Source organism: Stegastes partitus, unplaced genomic scaffold (assembly GCF_000690725.1).
Source record: "Stegastes partitus isolate 25-593 unplaced genomic scaffold, Stegastes_partitus-1.0.2 Scaffold791, whole genome shotgun sequence".
Classification (NCBI taxonomy): Eukaryota; Metazoa; Chordata; class Actinopteri; family Pomacentridae; genus Stegastes; species Stegastes partitus.
Genome location: NW_007578522.1, coordinates 29,712 through 56,007, shown reverse-complemented (window position 1 = coordinate 56,007; position 26,296 = coordinate 29,712). Strand labels below are relative to the sequence as shown.

The window sequence follows — 26,296 nt, the reverse complement described above, 5'->3', positions numbered from 1 at the left end:
TTTCTTTTTTTCCTTTTGTTTTTGTTTCTTCCTTTTTTTCCTCCCATCTACAGAGACGTCTGAGGAACCATTAGTTGATCTATCTGATGTTCTGAACACTGATGCAGACATCTTGGGAATGCTCGGAAAGCCAAGCAGTGACTCTGGTGCGTCATTAATCTCCAAGGCAGTGACAGTGGCTAGAATTTATTCATAGTCACCTAGCTGTGGGTTTCTCATTCAGAAATTTCCCCCAGAGAGCAGATTTATTTTTTTGCTTTCACCACCTTAATGATTTATTTATTTTTTATTGTCACATTCTTTAACAATACTTTGTTTTGTTTTATTCACCTTTGGTTTAATCTTTTGTTTGTTTGCATTGTCTGAAGCGTGTTGTGCTTGTTCTGTCCTCACTATTTTGTCACTCATTCGTATCTGGTTTTGGGTTCTTGTAGGTCTTGATTTTTGCCCCTTCCAGGTTGACAGCTCACCTCCTCCTTTTGGTAAGGGTGCTATGGCCTACTAATCCCTTGCTTTAGTGCATTCCTCCTCTCTTAACAGTGTGTCTCTCTATTTAAGTGTGCATGCGTACAAGCCGCTTCATACTTAGCTTTTCTCAACCATTTCTGATTGTTTTAACACTCATGAACTGCTTAGTGCTTCCCTAACACAGTGCACAGTATTCACTCCGATCCGTATGGTGTGTCAATCTTTGTCCGTGAGCCTCCTATACCCTTTCACAAATTCATTACTGTCTAATCGAAGATGTCTCCAAGATAGCAAAGAAACAAACTGACAAGGACATCCTAGCATTCAAGACATCAGCAGTTAAGAACCGAGCTGCTTAGAGAATGAGAAGCCTTGGCTAAGGTCTTTTCAGTACCTGAAGATGGTGAAGGTCCTCCGCTCTCATTCCTGTGGCTTGGTGAAAAAAAAAGCTCTGCAGTCCATGTCCTTCGGTCTTTGTAAAAAAAAAACACTTTGTTCATTCTAAATGCTCCAAAGGCTTATACAATTTAGTTTTAAAACACTAATACATATATTACTAATAAATGTCACCACCCTTACAGTGGTAGAAAGTTTGGAAAAAAATGTACAGTAAAGGAAGTAAACATTTGTTTGCTTTTTAATGCAGCAAGTTTTTCCAATTCTGACATCAATTTGACACTAATTTAGTCACCCAAATTGCCTATGTGGGTTTTCTTATGGTCCGGTTTAATAGTTTAAAATTTTAAAAAAGCTGCACGTCTTTCTTTTTTTTTTTCCCAAAGAGATTGATAAGTATCTACCACAAAAGACCAACGTAATCGATTGAGTCAGAGCAACATTTTTCATCACGAACCTTGAAGTGTTTGTGTGTCTTTACTGAGAATTAGTCTGACCTGTCTGTCTCTTTCACAGTTCCCCAAACACTCATTTTAAGCAACACAGGAACCCCAAGGAGCTGTAATCATATACTGTTCAGTTGTGATTGCATTCCACAGGCTGTTCAGACAATAAACATGTTCTCACTTCAAGTCTATATTTATGATCACGTTCTTGGCCGTTTGTCGGTTGGTTGCTTTGTGTGTGTGCGTGCGTGCGCGCGTGTGCGTGTGTGTGTACGTCCGTGTTATGATTTGTTTTTGTATGTCTGTGTGTGTTTCCACAGCTGGTCTGGACATCGGGCCCCTGGCAGACGGTTCCCCAGTGACGCCCCAGTCTCAGGCTGGCCGCAGGACACCTCGAGCGCTCCCAGAGGAACCCCTGGACGGCATTCTCAGCCCAGAGCTGGACAAGATGGTCACTGATGGTCAGTGTGGTGGACCAGACATCCATCTTTAGCTGCATTTCCAAAAGAGAAATTTTCCACTGGGACTAAGGGCCATTTGAGGAATTCAATTCCTCTACCAGGGACTAGATGAATTTCTGGAAATCTTGTTTTACCCCTCAATAAGTCCTCACTCAGCGGTGCTGGTACTTTCTGCATATTCAGGAATTTTCAGGATGGGACTCAGAGCCCTGAACTTTGCTGATTGTTTTGTTTTGGTTCATTGCGCTTTGACTCAACACCGTGCAGCTAGAGAGGAAATCCTATGATAGAGGGACTGATGACAAAGTCCAGGCATTTAGAAAAATGTGATATGCATTGGGGACTTGAGATGGTGACCCAGAACAAGAAGCTTAACATTTTTCATCATTTTAGTCGTCATCATCGTTTTCCTTTGCCACACACAAAATGATATTATAAAACAGCTGCTGCTTTTTGAACGGCCATCTGACAGCGGAAACACAGATAACAAAGGGTCAAAGCAACCTTTACTTCCGTGGAAAGTTTCCGTACGTTAGTCCTTGGATTAGTGTAAATGCAGCTGCAAACATAAAAACACTTTGTTGACTCTGTTAATCTGAATAATGATCTGTTCTCTCTCATTTTCTTCTTGTTTCAGAATCAATTCTCAGCAAACTTTACAAAATTCCAGGTTTGTAATTCCATTCTTTTTTGGAAAAACTAAGTTTCGATCCACTGTTGTTGCGTGCTAATCAGTATGACTTGTTGGTGACCTCCCTACGCAGTGCTGTTACAGAACTTAGACCATGGTTTGGTATTTTGCTAAATAATGTTATGTAGGTTAGTGAAATAAATTGCACAAGTGTCTTTAGGTAATATTTTTTGAAAGTCAATCATCTCTGATAATGAAGGTGATGAATTTGTTGCCGTATAAAGATATTCGATTAGTTTTTAAATGCTTGTCTGATTGTTTTTCCCTCAGTATTTTATAATGGGTAATCTTTAAATGACCATTAACTAATAGGTTTGAAATGTGATTACATGAGGGAGGCCGGAATTCTGACTTTGCAATTTATTATATATAATCCACACTCACAACACTGTCTTGCCACACTCTGTTACAGAGCTGGAGGGCAAAGATGTGGAGGATCTCTTCACAGCGGTACTCAGCCCCAGCACGAGCCAACAACCTCCACCACAGGTGCCTCACCCCCAGGGTCCAGGGCCCCTCCCTGCCACACCTGGCACTAGTATGCCTCACCCTAACGCAGGTACACCATTCATCACCTCCGCATGGCCAGACCTAGACATTAGAGGATGCTCTGGAAAATCGACGTGCCGATTCACCTCTTCAATCATTTTTGTAGGGAATCCCATGTTTCCAAGGATGCCAATGATCAATGGTATGATGGGACCAAACCAACGCTTCCCTACAAATCCTGGAGCAGGGCCATGCATCCCAGAAAACTTCTCCCCCCTTAACCGTATGCCTTTCACTGACAATCCAAGGTAATGGTTCTTTTTTTTTTTTTTTAAATATTAAATAATTTGCAATTTTATTACGACAGATTTTTCTCCAAAATCAGTCAATTCAACCTCAAGAGCTGTTTCCCTTGGGTGTTACAGGGATAGAAAGTTTAACCAGATGCAGAGAGAGGCGGTCGGTCAGCGGGCTTCCCCTGCCCATGGCCTCGGCCCTACACCCCCTGCATTTATGCCCGAGGGGGAGATTGAAGCCATGTCAAATGCCCAAAGGAGTACACTCAAGTGGGAGAAGGAAGAGACACTTGGAGAACTAGCCACTGTTGCACCTGTTCTGTATACTAATATCAATTTCCCCAACCTGAAAGAAGAGTACCCAGGTTAGTGTGTGACTCTGAAGCTTTAATGCTCCCCGATGTCCATGTTTTTTATCGTCTTGTTTGTGTCATCATTTCTGTTGTGTCTGCTTTTTGCTTATTATTGTTTTGTAGCCGCTGCATTGTTTTATTGACACGGTACAAGAAATACCTTGTGTGCACATTGGAAGCTGTTGGCATGACAACTGCCCTTCTTATTCTTCCTACAGACTGGTCCACAAGAGTAAAGCAAATTGCAAAACTTTGGAGGAAAGCTAGTTCTCAAGACAGGGCCCCGTATGTGGTAAGATCACTCGTACTGTTGAGTTTGCCTATTGTCTTCGACTATCTGAAAACCTAAACACTCTGATCCGTGTGAGACGCCAAACTGTCACTACAACGTGCACTGACGTATTAGTATGCAAAAGGCAGACTCCTGTATCTGGCCTCCTGCCTTTTGCCAATGCAATTTGAAATCCAGCCGTTCACAGATGAGCTAATTAACACAGCAAGTCCCGCTCAGTGTTAGAATTCACTACGGTCTCAGTAATTACGTTCACTAGAAGTAATTTTACCTGGCAGAGACCACTGTCAAACATCTAGACTCTGCTGTAGTCGTTTTAAGGATATTTTAACACTGGTTACATGGTTACATTTCTCTTTCATAACTTTTCATTTAATATACTACTTTTAACACTCCAGCCATGATTAAACATCTGAGGTGTGATCAGGCAGCCAGTGAGATACCTCATTTACACTAACAGAATTACCTCCCTCCAGTGCTGCATATACTGTTATAAAAAAGGCTCCTGGCTGTGCAAAAAAAAAAAGGCTCAGCATACCAAAGAAAAAATATTGTATTAATAAAAGTTAAAGTACTAAATGGTGTCTGTGAAAATTACAATCCAGCAGCATAGAATACACATCGCTTGAGCATTGTAAGTGAGCTGTTTCTTTATCCAATCAAAATCCAATTAATACATTTTTTCATTCACATGACCATGATGCATAAACCTATCACAGATTAGCAAACCGTCATGGTCACATTGACCAGGGGGACCTCTTTTTAACTGTTGCCATTAAGATGAAACCTCTACCCAGAGAGAGACGATAGTCTTCATCTTTTTGTGGACGGTGTAGTTTTCAAACCACAACTGCTGTTTTGACCCTTGTAGCAATGTTCACAGCCAGCCAGAACTAGGGTCATTTCCTAGACCCTGTTTTTGAATGTCAGTGCTAATTCTGGTCGGTCCTCTACCTAAACATCTGGGAGGTTTTAAAATTTGAAAGCCAGACTTCTTGTCCATTTTGCTATTTTGAGCTGGAACTCATCTTTTGATTTGACCTTGACAGCCAGTACAAGTCTCCATTAACCAGTTTGAATAAATGCTATGAAAAAGAATTTAACTTTCCACACTAGTCAGGCATGAGCGAAATTTTTACAGTGTCACACTTATTACAGAGAATTAGGTTTGCACAGCTACATTTTTTTTTCTGCAATCTCATTTAGAAAAAATATGTGTCTGATGTGTTTTTGTTTTCCAATTGTGATTGATTTGCTGTTTAGCAAAAGGCAAGAGATAACCGAGCAGCCCTGCGCATCAACAAAGTCCAGATGTCGAATGAGACGGTGAAGAGGCACCACCCACAGCAACAGCCCCCTGAGGTGTTTGATCCCAACATACCACTAGACACAGAACTCCTGTTTAAAGACCCTTTGAAACCAAAAGAGTCAGAGCATGAACAAGAGTGGAAGTTTAGACAGGTAAGAGGGTATGCAATGAAGTCAGCGAATGCAGCGGCAGGTCCACTTTATATTAAGACAGCTAAGAAGTGGTGGTTTAGTAAAGCTCCCTAAACAACTGCACTATCCTCCACATTAACCCTGATGACATTGGTGGTTAGTAGGTCCAGTTCATTTTTTGCATGAAACTGATAATTTCTGCATTGTTTTTGACGTTTAATCCTTCTTTTCACTCTGTCCTTTCAACAGCAAATGAGGCAGAAAAGCAAACAGCAAGCAAAAATTGAAGCCACTCAGAAACTGGAGCAAGTTAAAAATGAACAACTTCAGCAGCAGCAACAGCAGCAGCAACAGCAGCAGCAGACCGGACAGTCAGAGGGAGAAGGCAACAACAGTGGGAACCAGAGCCCAGCTTCACAGCCCAGTAATGGCAGCATGTCCCCAATGCAGCAGCTCAACCCTAAAGAAAGTTTTGCAAGACCGCAACTACCAGGGACGCCCACTTCGGGTCCTCCAGAGGATGTGTTCTTACGACCCCCTCCTCCCCCTCCGTCTGGCCCATCCTCCCAACCTCAGTCTCCACAGGTATTCTCACCAGGTTCCTCTGGTTCCAGACCTTCTTCTCCATGGGACCCATATGCCAAGATGGTTGGGACCCCAAGACCACCAACTCTCGGACCAAATGCTTGTCGCAGAATGCCAGTGGAGTCTGGTAAATCCCCCACCTCCTTGATGGAGCAGCAAGACAGAGGGAGGCCCTCTCCTGCTCATGAATCTTTTGGCTCTCCGACATCTATGAGCAATGACCCTTATGCCAAACCTCCTGACACCCCAAGACCATCTGGGGAAATGGATCCTTTTCTGAAGCCCATGGGTCCCCCAAGGGGCAGTCAGGCTGCTCAAGGAAGGCCCCCAATGGGTTCTCCAGGCAGAGACCCATACTCCAGGCCCATGATAAGAAATGATGCCTATCAGCGCATGGCCCAGAATAGGATGATCTTGTCTGACCCTTACTCGAGACCTTTACTAACACCAATCCCTGGAAGTAATGAGTCTGGCTCTGTCCCTCTGTTCAAAACACCTATGCCCCCACCTCAGGCTCAGGATCACTTCGCTCGACCAGGTCCACATCCCTCTGACAGGTTCTCCCAGAATCAGCAGAACGACCCCTATGCACAGCCGCCGCATACCCCAAGACCATCGGGGAATGACAGTTTCACCAGTCCTCCTAGAATGGGTCAGCATCATCCTCAGGGGCACTCGTTTGCTCAGCCAGGACCAATGACTCAAATGTCTAGGAATCCGTATGCACATGCACCTTCCACTCCAAGGCCTGACCACTTCACATATGACCCCTTTGCCCAGCCCGCTGCTCCCAACAAGCCTTCTACTGACCATTTCTCTCAGCCTACAGGTAACCAGCGGTCTCTTAATGAATCTGGTGCTCAACCTCGGCCATTTTTTGAACCCTATGCTCGCCCCCCTGGCACCCCGCGTCCACATGACAACTACGGTCAGCCGTCAAACACCCCTAGTCCATCTTCAGACCCGTACATGCAGGCTCCTGCTACTCCTCGCCCCGGTGGGATGAGCCAGTTCTCTCATCAGTCCCACCCTGGACAAAGGATGTCGCCTTCCCACTCAATGGACCCGTACGCTCAACCACCAGGTACTCCACGGCCGTCTGTAGGAGAAAGGTTTTCCAAGTCACCAGGCAGCCAGAGGGGGCCAATGGAGCCATTCACCAGTACACCTGGGACATCAAGGCCAGGCGGTAGTGACATGTTTTCCCAGCCTGGGGCCCCTAGACCAATGCTTAATGACCCATACGCTCAGCCTCCAGGGACCCCAAGACCTGGAACAAGGCCAGGACCAATGGTAAGCCAGGATCCTTTCTCTCCATCCCAAGGCAGGCTTCAGGAGCCCTTCCCTCATCCGGACTCACAAGCAAAACACCCTAGTGTTTCGGAAGACGGATTTTCCCAGTCGCCCTCCAGAAGACCCAATCAAACACCTGTCCATGACCCATTTGAACAGGCCCCCATGACCCCTCGTCCACAGTCAACCGAGAAAATGGAAATGAAAGATCAGTCGGTTGTGGGTAACAATGGAACTGGCCCTCAAGACCCGGCCCAGCTGTCCAACAACCCACAAATGCCTGGTGCGTCCTCTGAGGCTCAGGGTGTTGCTCTCGCTGACAGTGAGGAAAGACTCAGACAGGTACATGACAACTGTGGTTTGTGTTCTGTTCTGAATTCCATCATTCATTCATTTACTGCTGGAAAATATTTTTTTGTTGTTGTGGACTTTAATTCATTTAAAGACATTTCAAAGTGTTTTGAAATGATTTTCTTTGCTTTGTTTTTAATATCTTGGGTCATATTTTAAAGTTTGGCCATCTGTAGGGGTTACATATTATTTAAATATTCAGATTAGAAGCAGTAAGATGACTATACAGGTTTCAATATTTACCGCCTATAAAGGATTACGTGTACCTCTGTTTATTTTGAGATGAAATCAAAGCTGAGCTCATCTGACACCTCTGTTGTAGTCCGCCACTTAATAGAGGAGCTATAAGTATGTAGCTGTCCACAGTAGGTCAAAGCTGAATCAACAAGTCACTCTGTAAAATATTGGTCATAATTTTACATTTGCCTTTATTTTATTTGCCGAATACTGAGGGTTTGTTTACTGATTATCTGACTACTACTTGATTTTATTTAGTTTTATTCTGTCTTACACTAGCCTATTCATAAAAACACTTTTCCAGATATTTGCAGGTTTAGTCTGAAAACATGAACTAACAAGAACACAAAAGAAAACAACAAAATCGGTTTTGTTGCAAATCCCTTGATCTCAGCAATCTTTCTGAATGAGATGTTTTTATGTCTAAAAGGAATGATGGCCAAGTTACACACTGACTGTGAAGAATAAGTAGACTGAAATTACCTCTAAATAGCTAATCATTGAGTGCTATTATAAGCTATGTGTGGCTTATTAATCTTGTGTTTTGAAAAGCTTAAATCTCTGTAAATTTCTTGTGTTTTGTAGCGACAACGAATTAGAGAACTAATCCTCAAGCAGCAGCAACAGAGAAGTGCCACTCGACAGGAGAGGGGCCCTCAGGAGCCCGCTGGCAACCTACCCCCAGGAACACCACGGCCCTGGCCCCAAGAGGGTCATGGTCAACAGGGGGAAATGTTCAACCGGCCTCCTCCACCTTATCCTGGACAAGGACCCATGAGAGGGCCAATGAGGTTTCCTGGACCTTTTCCAGGGGATCAGCGTGGCCCTTTCCCTAATGAAGGACAAATGCCCCGCGGCCCACATCCTGGAGATCCTAATTTGAGACATCAGGGTCCAAGGTTTGTGAAAAAACTCTTTTCATTACCTTTTTGTTACAACTCCTTTCATTGCTTTTTTTCCTCTTTCATTTTTTCTGTAATTGATATCACAGCATTGTAAAAATCAAGCTCTGCCCTTTCTCATTGTTAAGTAAAATATTTTCTTCTTCTTTAGGTTTGCATTTCCACCTGGGGTTTTAGGACCTCATGGCGCTCAAGACTTTTTTCCTAGAGGGCAACACCCAATGCAGGATGTTCCTCCTCAAATGAGACGGTCCATGTCTGCTGAAATGGCAAAAAGCATGGGAGGAAATCCCATGGGGCTGCCCCAGCATTTCCCACCACGTAGTATGCCAGTGCAGCAGCACAACATAATGGGCCAGCCTTTCATTGAGCTGCGACACAGAGCAGCAGAAAACAGGCCACGCTTGCCATTTCCCCCTGGCGCTATGCAAGGAGGAAACATGGATCCTAACTTGCAGGGTCAAAGGCCAGCAGGCTTTCCAGGAGCACCTGATTCCAGGTTCCCTTTAAATCCGGGGCCCAGAATGTTAGACCCTATGGCCAGCCAGACTGGCCATTTGCAACTCTCTGCTAGCATGGACAATCTTCATCAGCAAACCCAGATGCCAGGAGTCAGCACCCTCAAACAGTCTCCACTGATGAGATCTATGAGCCAGCCTGCTTCAAATGAGACCCAGAACATGGCAGCATCTATGATCTTGTCTGCACCCCCTGCTGGGCAGACTGAGGCTGTCTCAGTGACCAGTGGCGAAGCTGTCGAGGAGAAACTGGATGCAGAAGAATCAGCAGTCAAAGATCTAGAGGATGTGGAGGTGAAAGACCTGGTTGACGCTGACTTAGAAAATCTGAACTTGGATCCTGAAGACAGCAAAGACCTTGATCTGGAAACCAACGACCTCCACCTTGATGATTTCTTAACATCTGGAAAATTTGACATCATCGCTTATACAGACCCTGACTTAGATGACATCAAGAAAGACATGTTTAATGAGGAACTGGATCTCAGTGATCCTATGGAGGATAATGCTGACACTGCAGATGTCAACAAAAATTCAAGCACTGGAACTGAGGCTTCATCTAGTTCAGCATCTGTACTGGCAAAGTCAGAGGCTACAGGTGAGCAGTCCTCAGCTGAAGTCAAGCTGGAAGTGCCTGGGAGTCACGACTCTGCTTCTTTGGCACCTGGGCAGGAAATTAAAACAGAGGTCAAAGACTGCCAGAAGCCACCTGAGGTGGTAGACCAGCAAGCTGCTGGAAACACCTTAATCTCAAACCAGCAGGGAGTACTCTCTGACTCCACCCCAGTCCTGTCTGGTTTACTCATTAAGCAGCAGCCTGAGGAGCAGTCATTAAATCCCATCGGTGAAACTGTCAATCAAGGTGGTAACCTCATGGCCCAACAGAACCAAGTTACTGATACTCAGCATACCTCTGGACTTACAATGAGCCAAACAATACCGGACGCGGCCACTGCAGGAGAAGTTTCTATGACTGGCTTTGGGGCAGACCATCAGGTGGGCCTGTCCCCTGGAGTGGACCAGAGTGGTCTGAGCCAGGCCCAGCAGGCCTTGTTGAACCAGGCGATGGCTCAGCATAACCAGCAACAGCGTCCTCTTCTGCTGGAGGAACAGCCACTCCTACTGCAGGACCTCCTGGACCAGGAGAGGCAGGAGCAACAGCAGCAGAGGCAGATGCAAGCCATGATACGACAGCGCTCCAGCGACTCCTTCTTCCCCAACATTGGTAAATTGTTTCAGTCACTGCTTTTCGGTGATAAAGTTGGTTGGTGTTTGAGATTATCACAGTTTTCTTTTATGTAGTGATTTCTTCTGACAGTGCAGTGTTTCTCTTTTGCAGATTTTGATGCCATCACTGACCCCATCATGAAAGCCAAAATGGTTGCCCTGAAAGGCATCAACAAAGTCATGGTTCAGAACAACATGGGAATGGCTCCGATGGTCATGAACAGGTAAAAAGTTCATTTTGTGCCACATCAGTGCTTTTCTTTTTTCTTTTTTTTTTTTGCCTCAGTAGAAAAGGTAATAATTGTAGTGGGAGTATGTGTATTGTGTTAGGAATACCAAACTAATGACCCTGGTATTTGGATGTTGTACCACTATAAAGGAGAATTGCTACTGTGATGCTTATATTTACACGGTCATGGTGTTTCTGTGTCGCAGGTTTCCTCCTGTCCCTGTACAACCTTGCCTGGAAACCCCACCGCTTCCTCCGCAAGTTGTCGGACAGGTAGTTGTCCATTGATCTGCTTCCATAAAATCTTAAAACTATATAATGCTAAATGTCTCGTTTACAAATATATTATAACATCCATGTTGATCTTTTTATCAGGATGGCAAATTGACACAAGTAACAAGACCGAATCCTCCAAACTTCGGACCAGGATTTGTCAGTAAGTTCTCTAAAAGTTTCTATGCATTTTAAGTTTTGTGGGTTGAAGGTCTGTTAGGCTTAGAAATATAAAGATGTTTGTTTTTTATGCTGTCAAGATTGCTAAGAAAAGATCCTTTTTCTTCTTTTAGACAATGCTCAGAGGGCTCAGTACGAGGAGTGGCTCCAGGAGACTCAGCAACTACTTCAAATGCAGCAGAAGTTTCTGGAAGAGAAGATCGGCGCTCACAGGAAGTCTAAGAAAGCCCTGTCTGCCAAGCAGAGAACAGCTAAGAAGGCAGGGAGAGAGTTCCCTGAGGAGGATGCTGAGCAGCTCAAACATGTCACAGAGCAGCAGGGTGTAGTGCAGAAACAACTGGAGCAGGTAAATGCTCGGCCTGCCAAGTTCCACCACAGAATTCTATCTCACCCCTACTCCTTACAGTGGCTGCCCTAAGCATTGTCCTTTCATTGGCCCTGTGAGCTGGAGTTTGATGTTTAAAGTAGGGATAGCCCATTAGCAGCTATCTGATCCTCCAGCGAGCCTAAGGAGAACCTTGATAAGGACAGAGTGTTGTGTTGAAATAAGGTCTGACTGGATAAGGTTGGAAAAACTGAAATTAATCACTGTACTGTAACTAAAAAGGAAACATTGTCATTGGTATACGGGTTAGATCAATGCATATACATGTATATAAAAGGTGTATTTCTCTGTCTGTTCATCATTTTTAATACTCTAGATTCCTTTTGCACTGTTAATTTGATTTATAAGGGACAGAGGTGCCGTTTTTGACTGTATTTTATCTTTACAGCAGACCTATTAAGTATTAAATATTCAAGCATAGTCTAGGTATCGGGTTTGCACCAAAGTAGCTATTTTCTTCGCAAACAGATGAGAAAATAATATCCAAACAAACAGGAGATTTCAAAACACATCGGCTCCTTCAATCTCCGCTGCAGCTGTCAACCTGCTTTGGCTTCATAAAAGTTCGCTCTTGACTTTCCAACTTTAAAGTTAAATTCTTCAGTTTCTGTTTGAACGTAAAATCATTCAACTTCTTCCCTTGAGGAAGCTTTTTTTCCTCCTAAGTTTGTCTTTTAACGGTGATAAAACACATTGCAAGCCACACATAATTACTTTGCGATTGTCATTGTGTTTACTTTGTCTTCATGCAGATCCGCAAGCAGCAGAAGGAGCACGCCGAGCTTATAGAGGAGTACCGAGTGAAGCAGCAGCAGAACAACATGACGCCGATAATGCCTGGGATGCACCCAGTGCCCGGCCCTGCTGGCATGGTGCCCCCTGGGCCACCAATGGTCCAGCCTCCTATGAACCCCATGATGCAGATGCCCCTTCATCCTGGCCAGCCAAATGCACCTCCACGTATGCCCAACCCACCACCTGGCTGGCACCCTGGTGCTCCTATACCCATGGGTGGACCAGGAATGCCACCTATAATGCCCCCTCAGGTACCTGTGGGAAATTCAGGCCAGCCTCTTCCTATGCCAATGGGTAACATACCTCAGCACTCCCAAATGCCCGTGGAGCCCCAGGCGCCACCCCCTCCACCAGGTGGTGTGAAGCCCATGCAGGCAGGTGGTGTGAAGTTTGACGACAACAACCCTTTCAGCGAGGGCTTCCAGGAGCGCGAGAGGAGGGAGAGGCTCAGGGAGCAGCAGGAGAGACAGCGGGTGCAGCTCATGCAGGAAGTTGAGCGTCAGAGAGCCCTGAAACATCGCATGGAAATGGAGCAGCAAGGAATGATGGGGCCAGATGGGAACATGGCACCGCTCTCCCAGATGCCATTTTTTAATGCGGAGCTGCCGCAGGATTTCATGCAGCCTCAGAGGCCTCATCTGCAACAGCAACAACTTGGACCAATGTTCCCCCAGCAGCAGGGCATGCAGCCTGGCATGGGCTCACCACCAGGAACATTCATGCCAGGTGAAAGGAGGGCCATGATGGGCAATGGGATGATGCCACCAGACATGGGTCCAGGATTAGGGCCCGATAATGTTTCCCTACAAGGACCTAACTTTCCTCACGGTCAGCCCAGACCTCGTCAGTTCAGCGGACCAGGAATGATGCTTCAGATGCCAGGTGAGGGTCCACCATTTGGCGGTGATTCGGCTACACCTCTACCGTCTAATTTTCCAGGCTCAGGTCAGTCTCTTATTCAACTCTACTCCAACATCATCCCTGATGAGAAAGGGAAAAAGAAGAGGAACCGCAAAAAGAAAAAAGAAGATGATGCAGATTCAGTCAAGACGCCTTCAACTCCGCACTCAGACCTCACAGCCCCTCTCACACCATGTGTGTCAGACACCTCTTCAACTCCAACCAGAAACACCCATCTCTTCGGGGACCAGGACTTGTCACGGTCCCCGTTACTGGGATCTTCCACCCCCAGTCACTCAGAGCTTGAGAGGCAGCTCTCTGGAGGACAAGGACAACTCGGTCTGTCATCAGACACGTCAAGGGCCCAAGCTCAGGAGCATGAAAGGATCCTCAACAACATCAAATTGGAGCAGACTGATGCCAGTGAGTGTCATGGGCCAAGAGAGGGGTCCATTGGCTCAGAAATAAGCTCTGTGAAGGAGGAGGGTAACAAAGGGAGCGTGTCACCATTCCCTCCTGGGCAAAGTCCAAACAAGGGGGAGGCCGGCAATGAGCTACTGAAACACCTTCTTAAGAACAAGAGTACACCTCCACCTGGATTGTCCCAACAGAGGTCAGAGGAAATCCTGCGCCCAGAGGACGAGGAGCACACTGACTGCAAGAGCCTGCTGAGGCAAAGCTCCATGGACAGCAATGGGGTCAGTGTTTACGTTAGTCATACAGTTATAGAGCACTGAGGGGGTGAACAATATCGTGAGTCATAGACAGGCTAAGTGATTCAGAGTTATTCAGATGGGAGGTGCATCATAGTTGAATTGCTATGAGTCACAGATATGTGTTGTATATAACTGGAAGTAATAATGCTGCTCAAGTAATTTCAACTGTGCTCATGCTTTTTAAGGCAACAGCATCCTTTTTCTCATCTCCAGGCATACTCAGATGGCCCCCCTGACTTTCCCGGACCTCTGCTTCCTGAGCAGGAGAAGAAAAAAGGGAGGAACAAGAGGGCACCAAAAGGAGGGGACAAGCCTCCCTCTCGCTACAAGAAGAGAAAGAAGGAAGGGGACGAGAGGCAGCTGATGCACCCCGGCCCGGACACCGTAATGACACAAATAAAACAGGTAAGCTTGATTTTACATCCTATCATCTGCTCCTCATACAGTCGACAGAAGCTGCATGTCTTTAAGAAACAAAGGACGGTAAAAAGATTGTCGCTGGAAACCAGAATGCTTTATTCCAGATTTTACAGTATTAGTTAGTGCCAGAAGAGAAAATTGTCTCTGCTGAGTGCACAGACACTAATTTCACATATCATAAGCATATTACTGTAATTACGTACTTGCAGGATGACAGTTGCCCACCCAGGTATTAGAAGCTGTTATTATTCAGGGGATTCATGCTTATATTGCAAGTCCCTCTTTGATTGAGGCTTATTCATTTCAACTTTATGAAGCCGACTCACTGATTAGAAATTCAGTACAATATCACCTCATCATCGTGTTCAATGCAGCTTAGCGAAGCCTAAATGAGCTTGTACTTTAATACGGTAGTTTCTCGCAAGTACAGCGTAGATTTGGCTAAGTCTGAAATTATGACGACTGTATGGCCCTGAGCTAGAATTTACCACTTATTTACCTGCCTTGATCTGTGGCCTGCAGCAAGGAAGGCAGCTGGACCAGAATTTAAACTTGTTAAATATTTTTTCATTACTCAGTCCAAACATAAGGCTATTCAGGCAGATAACTACATCCAAGGTTAATGTTTTAAATGTTTGTCAGGAGGCAGAGGGACTACATAATGATACTAGAATTCTACATACCAAATAGACAACTAATGCTTAAGAACAGCTTTTTTTAATGAAAAAAGTTTTGATCAAGAAATTATTTGATTCTGAAAAAAGTGCAACTACATTACTGTAAAGAAGGCCATGCCTGCATTTGGAAGTTGTTCTAGTGGCAGTGGTTTGTGCAAGAAAAATCCTATTTTGACATGTTTCCTAACATTACACCTGGTTCTGTTTTTCTCTCCTGACACAGCAGCTCTCCCTGCTGCCCCTAATGGAGCCACTGATTGGGGTCAACTTTGCCCATTTCGCTCCCTATGGCAGCGGCCAGCTTAATGGCGAGAACCTCTTGTCTGGTACTTTTGGCAGTGCCTCACTCGATGGAGTCTCTGACTATTACTCCCAGCTGGCCTACAAGGTGAGATCTGGCTGCCTTACTAAGGGCAAACTAAGTCAGCAGAAGGTTGTGTGTTAAGTGTCTGCAGCATAGTGTGCTGACATTGCATTGGTTCTGACTCCCACAGCAGAGTAACCTGAGTAATCCACCAACACCGCCGGCGTCTCTTCCTCCCACCCCACCACCTGTGAACCGACAGAAAATGATCAACGGATTTGCCACAACAGAAGAGCTGGCCAGCAAAGCTGCTGCCATGGGTAAGCACTCAGGGAGGCTGCGTTTTCATGTCACTTTTCTGAAGACTTAGAAAGCATGGTGTCCTCTGGATAGGCTGCCCTTCAAGTTTTGCTGGTAGTTTTTCACCCTACTATATCGTGCTACCATAATCTTAAAACCTGTTCAGGAAAATAGCAGAAATCATATGTTAAGTATTACCATCATCACATGCAGTCTTAGTGTGTACATGCGTATTGACACTGTTTTCCTGCAGTCTCCAAAGGCCTGGTCCCAAAGCCGCTACATGTCCCGTTCAGGACTGAGGAAGACCTAATAGCCCGAGCTATTGCTCAGGGACCTAAAACTGTGGATGTTCCAGCCTCCCTTCCCACCCCTCCTCACAACAACCAGGAAGAGCTCAGGTAATGGATAAATAATGCCTCGTGTGCTTCAAGGTTCTAATTTACATGGTTTTGACTGTGGTGGTAACTTTTGTGTAACAGTAACAGAGGACAGGAGCCTTGCAAGGACCGGGACACACCAGACAGTTTTGTACCATCCTCATCGCCTGAAAGCGTAGTTGGCATGGAGATCAGCCGCTACCCAGATCTGTCTCTGGTGAAGGAAGAGCCGCCATCGCCCTGCCTGTCTCCTGTCCTGCCCATGCTTCCGGCACCTGATGGGAAAGGTAAATACCCACAGCTCCCAGCATGATTCAGTCTTACTGTCATAGTTTGTATTTGTGCATACAGTTTAAACACAACTCCACCTTTAAGGCCAAGTCATGGTCTTTACATCCATGTCCATATGATGTATATTTGGTCATTTTCCTCAGTCTGCATGGTCCACGTACAGGTCGAAATTAGAGAAATCAGCGTCTGAATGCAGCAAGCATGGTGACTGCATGCGCCACAAAACTGGATGCTTGTATATATGTGATGATATATGTACTGGATCCCACATCCTTGACCCTTGTTAAGCGGTTGTTGTCCAGCCAAACACAATAAACAAAGGTGCTCTTCTTCTGGCTGAAGGTTTTCTAGAGTGCATGTGCACCATATGTCCACATACACGTGTACCCTGGACTATACCATGTATAAAAACGTGCAAGTCAGTCACCTGCGTCCGTCCTGTAGTATATTCAGAGCTTAACATTGTGACAATTTTTTAAAATATTCTTCTTTTTTATTCTCTAGGGTCAGAGATTAAACTGCAGGATATCAAGACGGAGCCGTCGTCGATGTTCTTTGGCTCCCCGTTCGGCCCCATGTCCAATGATTCCAAACAAGGGCTGGTTTCTGTAGCGATCACGCTGAGACCAGCTGCAGCTGAGGTAAGAATACTTAAATTATTGGGGTTTCACAGATTCAACATAGACTGTTGTCTTTTTGTTTAGTTTTATCACTCCATAACATGCCAAATGGGCAAAATCAGACTAATTAGTGAGAAACTGAGTGAAAACTATATCACCTCGGCAAATAGTTGTTTTTACAGGTCATGCTTGTTTTTATTTATCAGAATCTAATTAAAGCAATAAGACCGCTTTCTGACAATACTTGAATTGAGGCAGTTTGTTTTAGGGATTGTCGATTCTTACATAGTGTGAAAACTGCATATTTGCTTAGGATTATTCTACTTGTTTGGTATATTCATTGTCTGGCCAGCTGAGGCTTAAATGCCAACGAAAACTCCTTTTAACTACCTTGTCTAAGTAGTCACTGTTACTGAGATGCTAAGTTAAGTTGTGCCATCTTTATAATGTTGAGTCAGAGCAGTAATTCAGGACTCCGATCTTAATATTTACAACTGTTTCAGTACCTGGAGATGTGACTGGAGACAATAGGCATCAAATTTCTGTTATTTACCACTAGTTCTGTCGTGTACAGTTTCCTCTAAGAAATAAATATCTTATATTTGAGGTTATGTTGAAGCCCACTTTCTAAAATTAAAAGTCAGCCCAGCATGTACATAAGAGCAAAGGGCTGCACCTGGTAATACGTTTCACACCCAGTTTGCTTTGTAACTGTAAAATAACTGGTCCAATGTTATATTTTGAGAAAAACTGTAAATATACAAACGATGTAGGCATTGTAAAAAAAATCTTTCTATTAGATTTTTTGATGAAAGACCCAATCAACCAACCTACACGTGTTTCTTTTTCTCATCTCAGAACATCACCGGTGTAGTGGCAGCCATTTCAGACCTGCTATGTGTGAAGATCCCCAGCAGCTATGAGGTCAGCAGCACCCCAGACAGGGGGCCTCTGTCTATGCTCAGTGGTCCAAGGATGGGCCCCCACGGCATGGAGCCTCGGCCTCCCATGCTCTTCCACGGACAAGGAGACAACGGAGGGCTTCACGGGCGGCCGGGACAGATGATTAGGCCCGGCGGAGTACAGGGAATGATGCAGCAGCAGCAGGCACATCATTTCCGTTTCCATCCCAACAGCCCAGGTGAGGGATAAAACTAAATTAAACAAGAGCATCACTGATTCCCCCAGGTACTGTAATACAGCCTGTAATTTAAATGTCATGTCTGATTTAAGCTAAACATAATTACTCCCCGAGAAAAAGCACAATGCAGCAATGCAATTTCAGAATGTAATTGTTTCCCCTTAAACAGCCACAGGAGCAATTAGTGTTCTTAACAGTATTTGCAAATGGACATTATGTCTAGTACATTATTATTTATCTGGGACTGAGGGCAGCATGTAGCCCAGATGCTGACATGCGATCTCATTATTTCACTGATCCTCTCAGCTAATGAAATAGAGCGAACGATTTTTTGCTTTGTTGTGTAATAGGGTGCCTTACTTTCTGGTCTAATGTTTGTTTACTCAAAGTTAAGCATCAATCACGTGACATATGAGCTGTGTCAGAAAAGTTTCAGGACTGGTTTCACGAAAGATATATTTCAAACCCAAACTACAAGTTCACAGTAATCCCCCTGGAGTCTAACCCACTTTCCCAGCCTTCTCTATCACGCCGCCATGCACTCCTGGAAGGATTCTTCCAGGATCCGCTACAGCTCCGTCGTCACAGCCATCTTGATGTCGTCCACGTCTTCAAAACGGGTCCCCTTGATGACACCCTTGAGCTTTGGGAAGAGAAAAAAATCCCACAGAGCCAGGTGGGGTGAGTAGGGAGGTTGCTCCAGCACGGCGATGTTCTTCTCAGCCAGGAACTGTCGGATGCTCAGGACATTGTGAGGAGGCGCGTTTTCATGGTGAAGCAGCCACGACTGGACCTGCTACAACTCTCGCTTCTTCTTACGCGCTGAACAAAGCAAACGCCGCAGGATCTCTTTGTAGACGTGCTGGTTGATCGTCTGAAGGGGAAAACTCGTAGTTTGTAGTTTGGGTTTGAAATGTGACACCAGTCCTGGAGCTTCTGACACACCTCGTACTTTGACAAAATGCATTTTAAAATCATTTTTGACAACATTTCTGTTGCTTCAGGCACAGCTATAGGTCGAGGACCTGACCACAAGACCCCTGCCAGCCCTGGATGTAAACCTCAGTGGTGCTGCCACTGTAAGGTGGTGGTTCTGGGAAACGGAGTGCAGAAAGCCATCAAAGACCTCCCTGCCCACATGAAGGTACCTAATTAATTAGGCTTTAATACTTTGAATGGCTGCACCGTGGTATATTAATTAGGTAGACCACCTTTCAAATGAAGCACTTGGAAACTAAAAGTGGGATTTGGAGACCATTTTAGCCATGCAATAAGAGTTAATAGACTGAGAATATACTGCCTTCCAGATTCTTACTCAGAGCTCACAGCAGCAGCTAAGGGACAGTCAGTGTTCATTTTCAAATCCTGACCAAAAACCTTCACATCTAAGTTTAGTACAACATGCTTAAACATACACATAAGACCAGTTCAAGTCATCTCTGCCAAACAACGCAGCCCCATTCTCATTTTCATTTTTTTTTATTGATTTCCCAGTGGGGATAGGAGATGAGCTGTGGATGCCCAGACCTTACTTTAGAGGATATATGGCATTATCTGCTCTCAGCCTGAAGGGCCACACACATCTTTATATTCATACACACACACAGCACTACCGTAATGCTCGTATATCCTCTGATTATGTAAATCCTGCCTGCTGGAGTTAAATCCATTTCAGATCAATTAGCGGGTTAAACAGCATACCCTATGACTTCAGTCTTAGAGTATTTTGGTTTTTTAAATATTGTATGTTTTTGATGTTTATTTCATAACTTCTTTTATAAGAAGCTTAAGCAGCTCACATCAGACTTTGATGTAAAACCTCATTCCTTATTCAGCCTGTTTAAACTTGAACTGATTCCTCTCATCAGGAGTCTGAAGGCCACATGAAATCTGGCGAGGACCTGGTCTTCTGCAGTCACAGCTGCTTCCTTCTCTACTGTTCGTCTTCACCACTGCAATCCAGATCAACCACAGAAACTAAGGTTTGTGCCACAGCGACCCCTGCAGAAAAAGCATCCTGTCTAAATAGCATGCTGTTGGTACGATTTATTGTGATTCTATTTATATATATTTTTTGGACATCATGGGTCTGGTCTCATCCTTTCAGGAGTCGGTGTCCCTTCTCCCAGCCTCTGAGCAGACAGAGAGCCTTTCTAAAACTCAGCACCAGTACAGCAACAACATGTCCTCGCTGGATGTTCATTGCCTGGCCCAGCTTCAGCCCAAGCAGTCTCCCCCCTCGACTCCGATCCCCTTCCCTATGGCGGGTGAGGCGCCCAAGACAGAAAAGTCCGATGCCATCAAAGTGACGGTGAAGCTGAAGGCCCGGCCGAGGTCCCACGATGGCTGGCACCAGGGAAAGAGACAGAAAGGACTCCGCTGGAGGAAGTGGACCGTGCAGGTGGTGGTGCCAAGAGGGAATTCCCAGCTCCCAGATGAGGATAAAATAGATGAGCTCCTGAAGAAACTTGGGGCCTCCCTGCGTCCTCCACCTTCCCTCCAAGACCACAGACGCTGCTGTTTCTGCCACCAGTTTGGAGATGGCATCACAGATGGTCCTGCCAGGTTGCTAAATCTAGATCTTGATGTATGGGTGCACCTGAACTGTGCCTTGTGGTCCACTGAGGTGTACGAGACGCAGGCCGGTGCCCTCATCAACGTGGAGCTTGCACTGCGTCGTGGCCAGACGGTACGCTGCGCCTACTGCCAGCAGACCGGAGCCACCAGCGGCTGCCACCGCCTGCGCTGCACCAATGTCTACCATTTCACCTGTGCTCTGCAAGCTCAGTGCACCTTCTTCAAGGACAAGACCATGCTGTGTCATGCCCACAGGCCCCGAGGAACAGCAGGACAGGCGCTGGAGCATGAGCTGCGTTGTTTCGCTGTGTTCCGACGAGTCTACGTCCAAAGAGATGAAGTGCGTCAAATTGCCACAGCTGTGCAGCAGCCTGAGTTGGGTTATACCTTTCGGGTGGGCAGCCTGGTGTTACATGCAATAGGCCAACTAACGCCCCTGCAAATGGCAGCCTTCCACTCCCCAACAGCCATCTTTCCGGTTGGCTACGAGGCTTGCCGCATTTACTGGAGCATGCGCCATGGCAACCGCCGTTGCCGCTACGTCTGTTCTGTTGAAGACAGAGAGGGGCTCCCCGAATTTTCAATCAGAGTCATCGAACAAGGCTATCAAGACGTGTTCCTGACCGACACCTCTGCTAAAGGTGAGCCCTCACTGATTCTTCACAGAACCAGGATTATTGGGCTCCTGAGTTTGTATTCTACAGTTTGTAACCATCTTGTGTGCTTGTCTTGCTGTGACCAGGAGTGTGGGATAAGGTGCTGGGTCCTGTTGCCGAGAAAAGAACTGAATCAGGCACTCTGAAGCTCTTCCCTGTTTACCTGAAAGGAGAGGATCTGTTTGGGCTCACAGTCCCTGCAGTTGCCAAGATCTCAGAATCGGTTTGTAGCTGCTTTGGATGACTTCAATGAGGTGTGAGAGCCTAAAATATGAACTAATTTCTAAATTGTGTTCTCTATACTTCTCTGTTCCAGCTCCCAGGAGTGGAGGCTTGTGACAGGTACTCGTTCCGTTATGGACGCAACCCTCTTGTGGAGTTGCCTCTCGTGTTCAATCCAGCCGGCAGCGCCCGCGCACAGCCGAGAACAAGCTCTACCTGCATCGCCCTGGTGATAAGGTAACTTCAGCTGACATTTAATTACTGTTGTGGATATTCGTTGTCTCAAAGTAAGACAAGGTTAAGCAGGTTATTTCAATGTTTTCTTCATGATGTAGTTTTTCTTAATGACTTCTCTTTCTCAATAAAAAGGCCACAACCACAGGCTGTGTCCAGCAGCAGTGCTCGGTCTAACCAGAACGTGGCCCAAGGAGAAGGTGCTGCTCCCCATAACAAGCCTCCAGTAGTGCATCCCAGGTCCTCCCAGTACCGCTGGATGAAGAGTGAGTGGAGAGCCAACGTCTACCTGGCCCGCTCCCGCATCCAGGTGAGCCGACTGGTCCTTCACTTCTTAATTCTGATTGAATGAAACTAATGCTTTAAAATCTGTTTTCTGGAGACAGAAGTAAAAGCTGCTTATGTGGTGCGTTCACAGGGCCTGGGGCTGTTTGCTGCTAGAGACATTGAAAAACAAACTATGGTGATCGAGTACAATGGAACCATCCTCCGAAACGAGGTTGCCATCCGGAAGGAGAAGGTCTACAGATCTCAGGTATGTTTTCCCTTTTTTTTTACAACTTTCTTGAGCAAGTTGCTTTCGCCAAAACTTAACAGCAATTTTCCCTCTTCGACCTACAGAACCGGCCAGTGTTCATGTTCCGCATCGACAGCGAACACGTTGTTGATGCCACTCGAACTGGAGGGCTCGCAAGGTGCTGTGAGATTTCATTTCAGAGCATTTGTTCCATTTTTTGTTGTGGTCAATTGCATGTTTGCCAGTGGGTTCTGGGAGGACTACATGTGTTCATGTGTCTTAACTCTGGGGAAAGTCTTAATTCAGTGTGCAGAACTTGCAGCTGAGGAATACCGTTCAGTCTCACAGCTTCTTTTCAGCCACTCAGGGAAAAATGCATCCTTAAAAGCAGAACATGGTGTCTCTGCATCTGTCCTACCTTTGTTATAGTCTCCCAACATAGCATCACAGACCGCGACCCTGCATGTCTGCGTGGGCGGCTCGTCTGTGCTCGTGTCAGTTTTAGCTTATATTATTGTGCAAATGATCAGCGTGGATTCTCATGGCTGCTGTAGGCGTCGGTCTTAGAAGATGAAAGATGACGGCGGTTTGAGTGGAATTGTTGCCCCAAACATAGATGTAACAAATGGAAAACGTTTAAATGAAACCTGCTGATCCAGTTCATAGAAACAGCTCCTCTTACATGTCATATATGTAGCGTGTGTTACTAATGGGCTGCTCTAAAAGCTGTACATGTATTATGAGACCTGGACAGCGTGTTCCAAATGGAGCCCCGGTTGTTTTGTTAGTATTTCCTCACAGTCCAGCGCTGTTTCTGGAGACACAAATTGAAGCCGCTTTCCGATTCTGCCTTATTTAAACTTGCGTAAATATGTGAAAATTGCCGTAATTTCCAGACTATTGAGCGCGCCTGAATATAAGCCACACCCACTAGCTTTAAAAAGAAAAGAAAATTGTACATATACAGGCCGCACTTGTCTTTAAGCTGCAAGTGTCCACGTTGTAACATGAGATATTTACACAGAAAGACTTTTTAAACTTTAATTAAATACGTACCAATCATATACACAAATACGTAAATGCTGTTTTCCAAACAGTGCCTGAAACACGACTGGTTAACAAAATAAAAAATACAGCAGCCTACCAGGAAAAGTCACTGATCGCTATCTTCATCTTCCTCCTGCACTAAAACCACTAAAGTCGTCTTCTTCAGTGTCGGAGTTGAACAGCCTCAGAATCACTTCATCACACACTTCCTCAGTCTCTCTTTCGCTCTCAACTTTTGTCTCGAGACAAATTCATAAAAATCCATAAATTAGCCGCGTCATTGTTTAAGCCGCAGTGTTCAAAGTGTGTGAAAAAAGTAGCGGCTTATAATCTGGAATTTACGGTAATGTGATCCTGATTTTATTCAAATTTAAACTGCACTTTACATTTTTCTAGATTCTTAACCTAAAAACTTAATTTAAGTTGAGAAAATAACTTTTTTTTTTTTCAATTTGCATTGTCATGATCTCCCACTTCTTATCCAGAACTGGGCTGTGGAGGCCCAGGTGTAGTGTTTTTGCAGTAATTTAAATGTGGTTGAACGTCATCTCTGTTTTGTTCTTCAGATATATCAATCACTCTTGTGCCCCCAACTGTGTTGCTGAGGTGGTCACATTTGAAAGGGGTTACAAAATCATCATCAGCTGTGTTCGCAGAGTTGAAAAAGGAGAGGAGGTGGGTGTCTTTTCCTCTCATTACTTTGCTGCTACACAGGTGCATAAGCGTTAAAGCAACCGTTGTTTCCTCCTTGTCTTCCAGCTGTGTTTCGACTATCAGTTTGACACCGCCGAGGGCCAGCACAAGATCGCTTGCCACTGTGGAGCTCCTGAATGCAGGAAGTGGATTAACTGAGCAAAACGACAAAAAAACCCAAATGCATTCCTTTTGCTATGTTGTGCGGATGCTGTGATCTCTGCACGGAGAATTCAAATGAAAAACAAAAAAAAAAAGACTTCACACTAAAGTCATTTCATGAATGAGCAGAAGGCCTGAACCCTTTGGAGGAACGAATGAATCTACGCGTGGGTTCATCGCGACGGAGGAATACGAAATGGGTGGAGGAAGGGAAACGTAACACAGTAGCAGGATGTGACTTGTGCCATATGTGAGGGGCTCTGTTGTTCGCAACACCTCTGTCTGTCTGTATGTATCTGCGTGTTTGTTTGGTGTACATGGGGTGCGGAATCCACCAGCGAATGAGAAAGCACTGTGCAGGGTGCGGCCTTATTGCTTACTAAGGGCAGGCCCTTTTGTTTCATACTGTTAATGTATACCGTATGACTAAATGTAGACATCACTGAATGAGGAATGTACAGCAATGAATACCGCGAAGGGAATATTAACTTGCACTAAAAAAAAGAAAATAAACAAAAAAACATACACACACACACACACACACACACACACAAAAACTTTTAAATACTTGATTCCATGAGTCAGTTTTATCATAGGTCTCTGTCATGTGATTTGTGTGGAATTCGAGAGGTTTTGTATTTATTACTGAGTGAATGAATTTTATTCTCAAAATGATGAGATTGAGTTAAAGAAGGCTAGATTGCTATTGTTTTTGAAGATTGAAGAAGACATGCTGTTACTTTTGTATAAATGTACATAAAGAAAACTATAGGAATAACCGACCAAATACTACCTTAACCTTCTTGATGTTTGTGTGTTTTTAAATTGTTTTTGTTCTGTTTGTCATTGAAATTTATTTAAGATGGACGTTATTTCAGTTTGAGAGTATATATTATGATTATTCTGTACAGAATTTGTAATATAACCACAATAATTCACAAAGTATTTTTGTTGTATTAAAAGTAAGGTATTGTAGCGTAGTGTTTTGTGACTTACATACTTTGACCACTCAAAAAAGAAATATTTTTGTTGACTAACGTAACGAGTTATCAGTTACAGAATCATGAGAAAAGAAACACACACAAGAAAAAAAAGACTCTTCAAAGAGTGAGAGATCGTTGTGATCTGTTTGCTGTTAATCAGGTTTGATTTTAAAGAACTGTGAATTAGGTTTTGAAACCCAAAAACAACTTTTTAACTTTTTATCAAATAGGAACAGCAACATGTATTTACCTGTTTTTTTTGTTTTTACGTTACTTCTAAAACAAGGTGCGAACGTCTAACGATGACTTAGACGAGCCGGTGTGTGACGGAAAGAATCGCTGCGGGGGAAACGAGTAGGGCGCTCTTACCTTTTTGGACAGAAATGGCATTCTGCTTAATCAGAAATATTTCTTATACTGACACTTCACAAGTCACATGCTTAGAAACAGAAGAGTTTTTGCGTGCACAATTTCAAGTCGACTGTAAAATTTTGGAGACAGTCTTAGAACTTGTAATGTATATGGCATGTATTTTTTTAACTTTCCGAAGACTCAATTGTATATATTTTCTCAATGAATGGTTGTAACAAAATTGTTTCTTGGATATTTTTCTTCTCTTGTATGATATTACATCATCCTGCCAGTGTGTTTGTGCTACATTTTCTTGGTCGTGTAAAGTAGTCAGAATTCTTTTTTTTTTTTTTTTCCCTTTTATTTTTTCCGTTTTTTTGTTTTGTTTTGTTTTTGTTTTTTTGTTTTTGAAAATGCCTTTTGAAGTGTACAGAGTATGAGGTTTGGAGTTTGTGGAATTGAATTTAGAAACATTTACAAAAATAAACTATTTTACATGTTAGCAGGTTGCGTATGTGTTTTTAAAAACTGCGTTGGTTTTAGCTATTAAATCTGAACAATTGAAGCCATACTCCATCTTTAATTTTCCTTACTGGTTATTTTCATTCATCATTTCATCTATTTAATGTTGGATGAACATATTTCCTAGAGTGCAAACTGACATTTTTTTTAGATATTATGCGTTTAACCCAACAAACAAACCCAAATATATTAAATTTATCATAGAGGACTTCAGAAAATTTGCATATATTGACATTTGAGCAGATGGAAGTGGGTTTTTTTTCCCCTGGTTAGCTT

The 26,296-nt window shown here is 44.4% G+C and overlaps 1 protein-coding gene across 2 annotated transcripts in view; it reads left to right on the top strand.

The window, feature by feature from the left end:
- Positions 1-26,000, top strand: part of LOC103364895 (histone-lysine N-methyltransferase 2C-like) — a 67,828-nt gene extending 41,828 nt beyond the window's left edge. For both annotated transcript variants that reach the window (XM_008292184.1, XM_008292182.1), the window contains 34 exons: positions 54-146; positions 435-482; positions 1,631-1,771; positions 2,409-2,441; positions 2,875-3,021; positions 3,118-3,259; positions 3,377-3,612; positions 3,819-3,892; positions 5,156-5,353; positions 5,582-7,552; positions 8,384-8,697; positions 8,852-10,443; positions 10,558-10,669; positions 10,881-10,947; positions 11,050-11,110; positions 11,241-11,473; positions 12,265-13,905; positions 14,137-14,328; positions 15,244-15,408; positions 15,515-15,644; positions 15,878-16,025; positions 16,107-16,291; positions 16,800-16,936; positions 17,774-18,056; positions 19,061-19,200; positions 19,925-20,038; positions 20,164-21,274; positions 21,376-21,512; positions 21,606-21,748; positions 21,881-22,055; positions 22,164-22,280; positions 22,367-22,440; positions 23,876-23,984; positions 24,069-26,000. In XM_008292184.1, coding sequence (XP_008290406.1) covers positions 54-146; positions 435-482; positions 1,631-1,771; positions 2,409-2,441; positions 2,875-3,021; positions 3,118-3,259; positions 3,377-3,612; positions 3,819-3,892; positions 5,156-5,353; positions 5,582-7,552; positions 8,384-8,697; positions 8,852-10,443; positions 10,558-10,669; positions 10,881-10,947; positions 11,050-11,110; positions 11,241-11,473; positions 12,265-13,905; positions 14,137-14,328; positions 15,244-15,408; positions 15,515-15,644; positions 15,878-16,025; positions 16,107-16,291; positions 16,800-16,936; positions 17,774-18,056; positions 19,061-19,200; positions 19,925-20,038; positions 20,164-21,274; positions 21,376-21,512; positions 21,606-21,748; positions 21,881-22,055; positions 22,164-22,280; positions 22,367-22,440; positions 23,876-23,984; positions 24,069-24,161 — 10,556 coding nt within the window. In that variant the 3' untranslated portion in view covers positions 24,162-26,000. The remainder of the gene's footprint in view (positions 1-53; positions 147-434; positions 483-1,630; positions 1,772-2,408; positions 2,442-2,874; positions 3,022-3,117; positions 3,260-3,376; positions 3,613-3,818; positions 3,893-5,155; positions 5,354-5,581; positions 7,553-8,383; positions 8,698-8,851; positions 10,444-10,557; positions 10,670-10,880; positions 10,948-11,049; positions 11,111-11,240; positions 11,474-12,264; positions 13,906-14,136; positions 14,329-15,243; positions 15,409-15,514; positions 15,645-15,877; positions 16,026-16,106; positions 16,292-16,799; positions 16,937-17,773; positions 18,057-19,060; positions 19,201-19,924; positions 20,039-20,163; positions 21,275-21,375; positions 21,513-21,605; positions 21,749-21,880; positions 22,056-22,163; positions 22,281-22,366; positions 22,441-23,875; positions 23,985-24,068) is intronic.
- Positions 26,001-26,296: the final 296 nt, after the last annotated feature.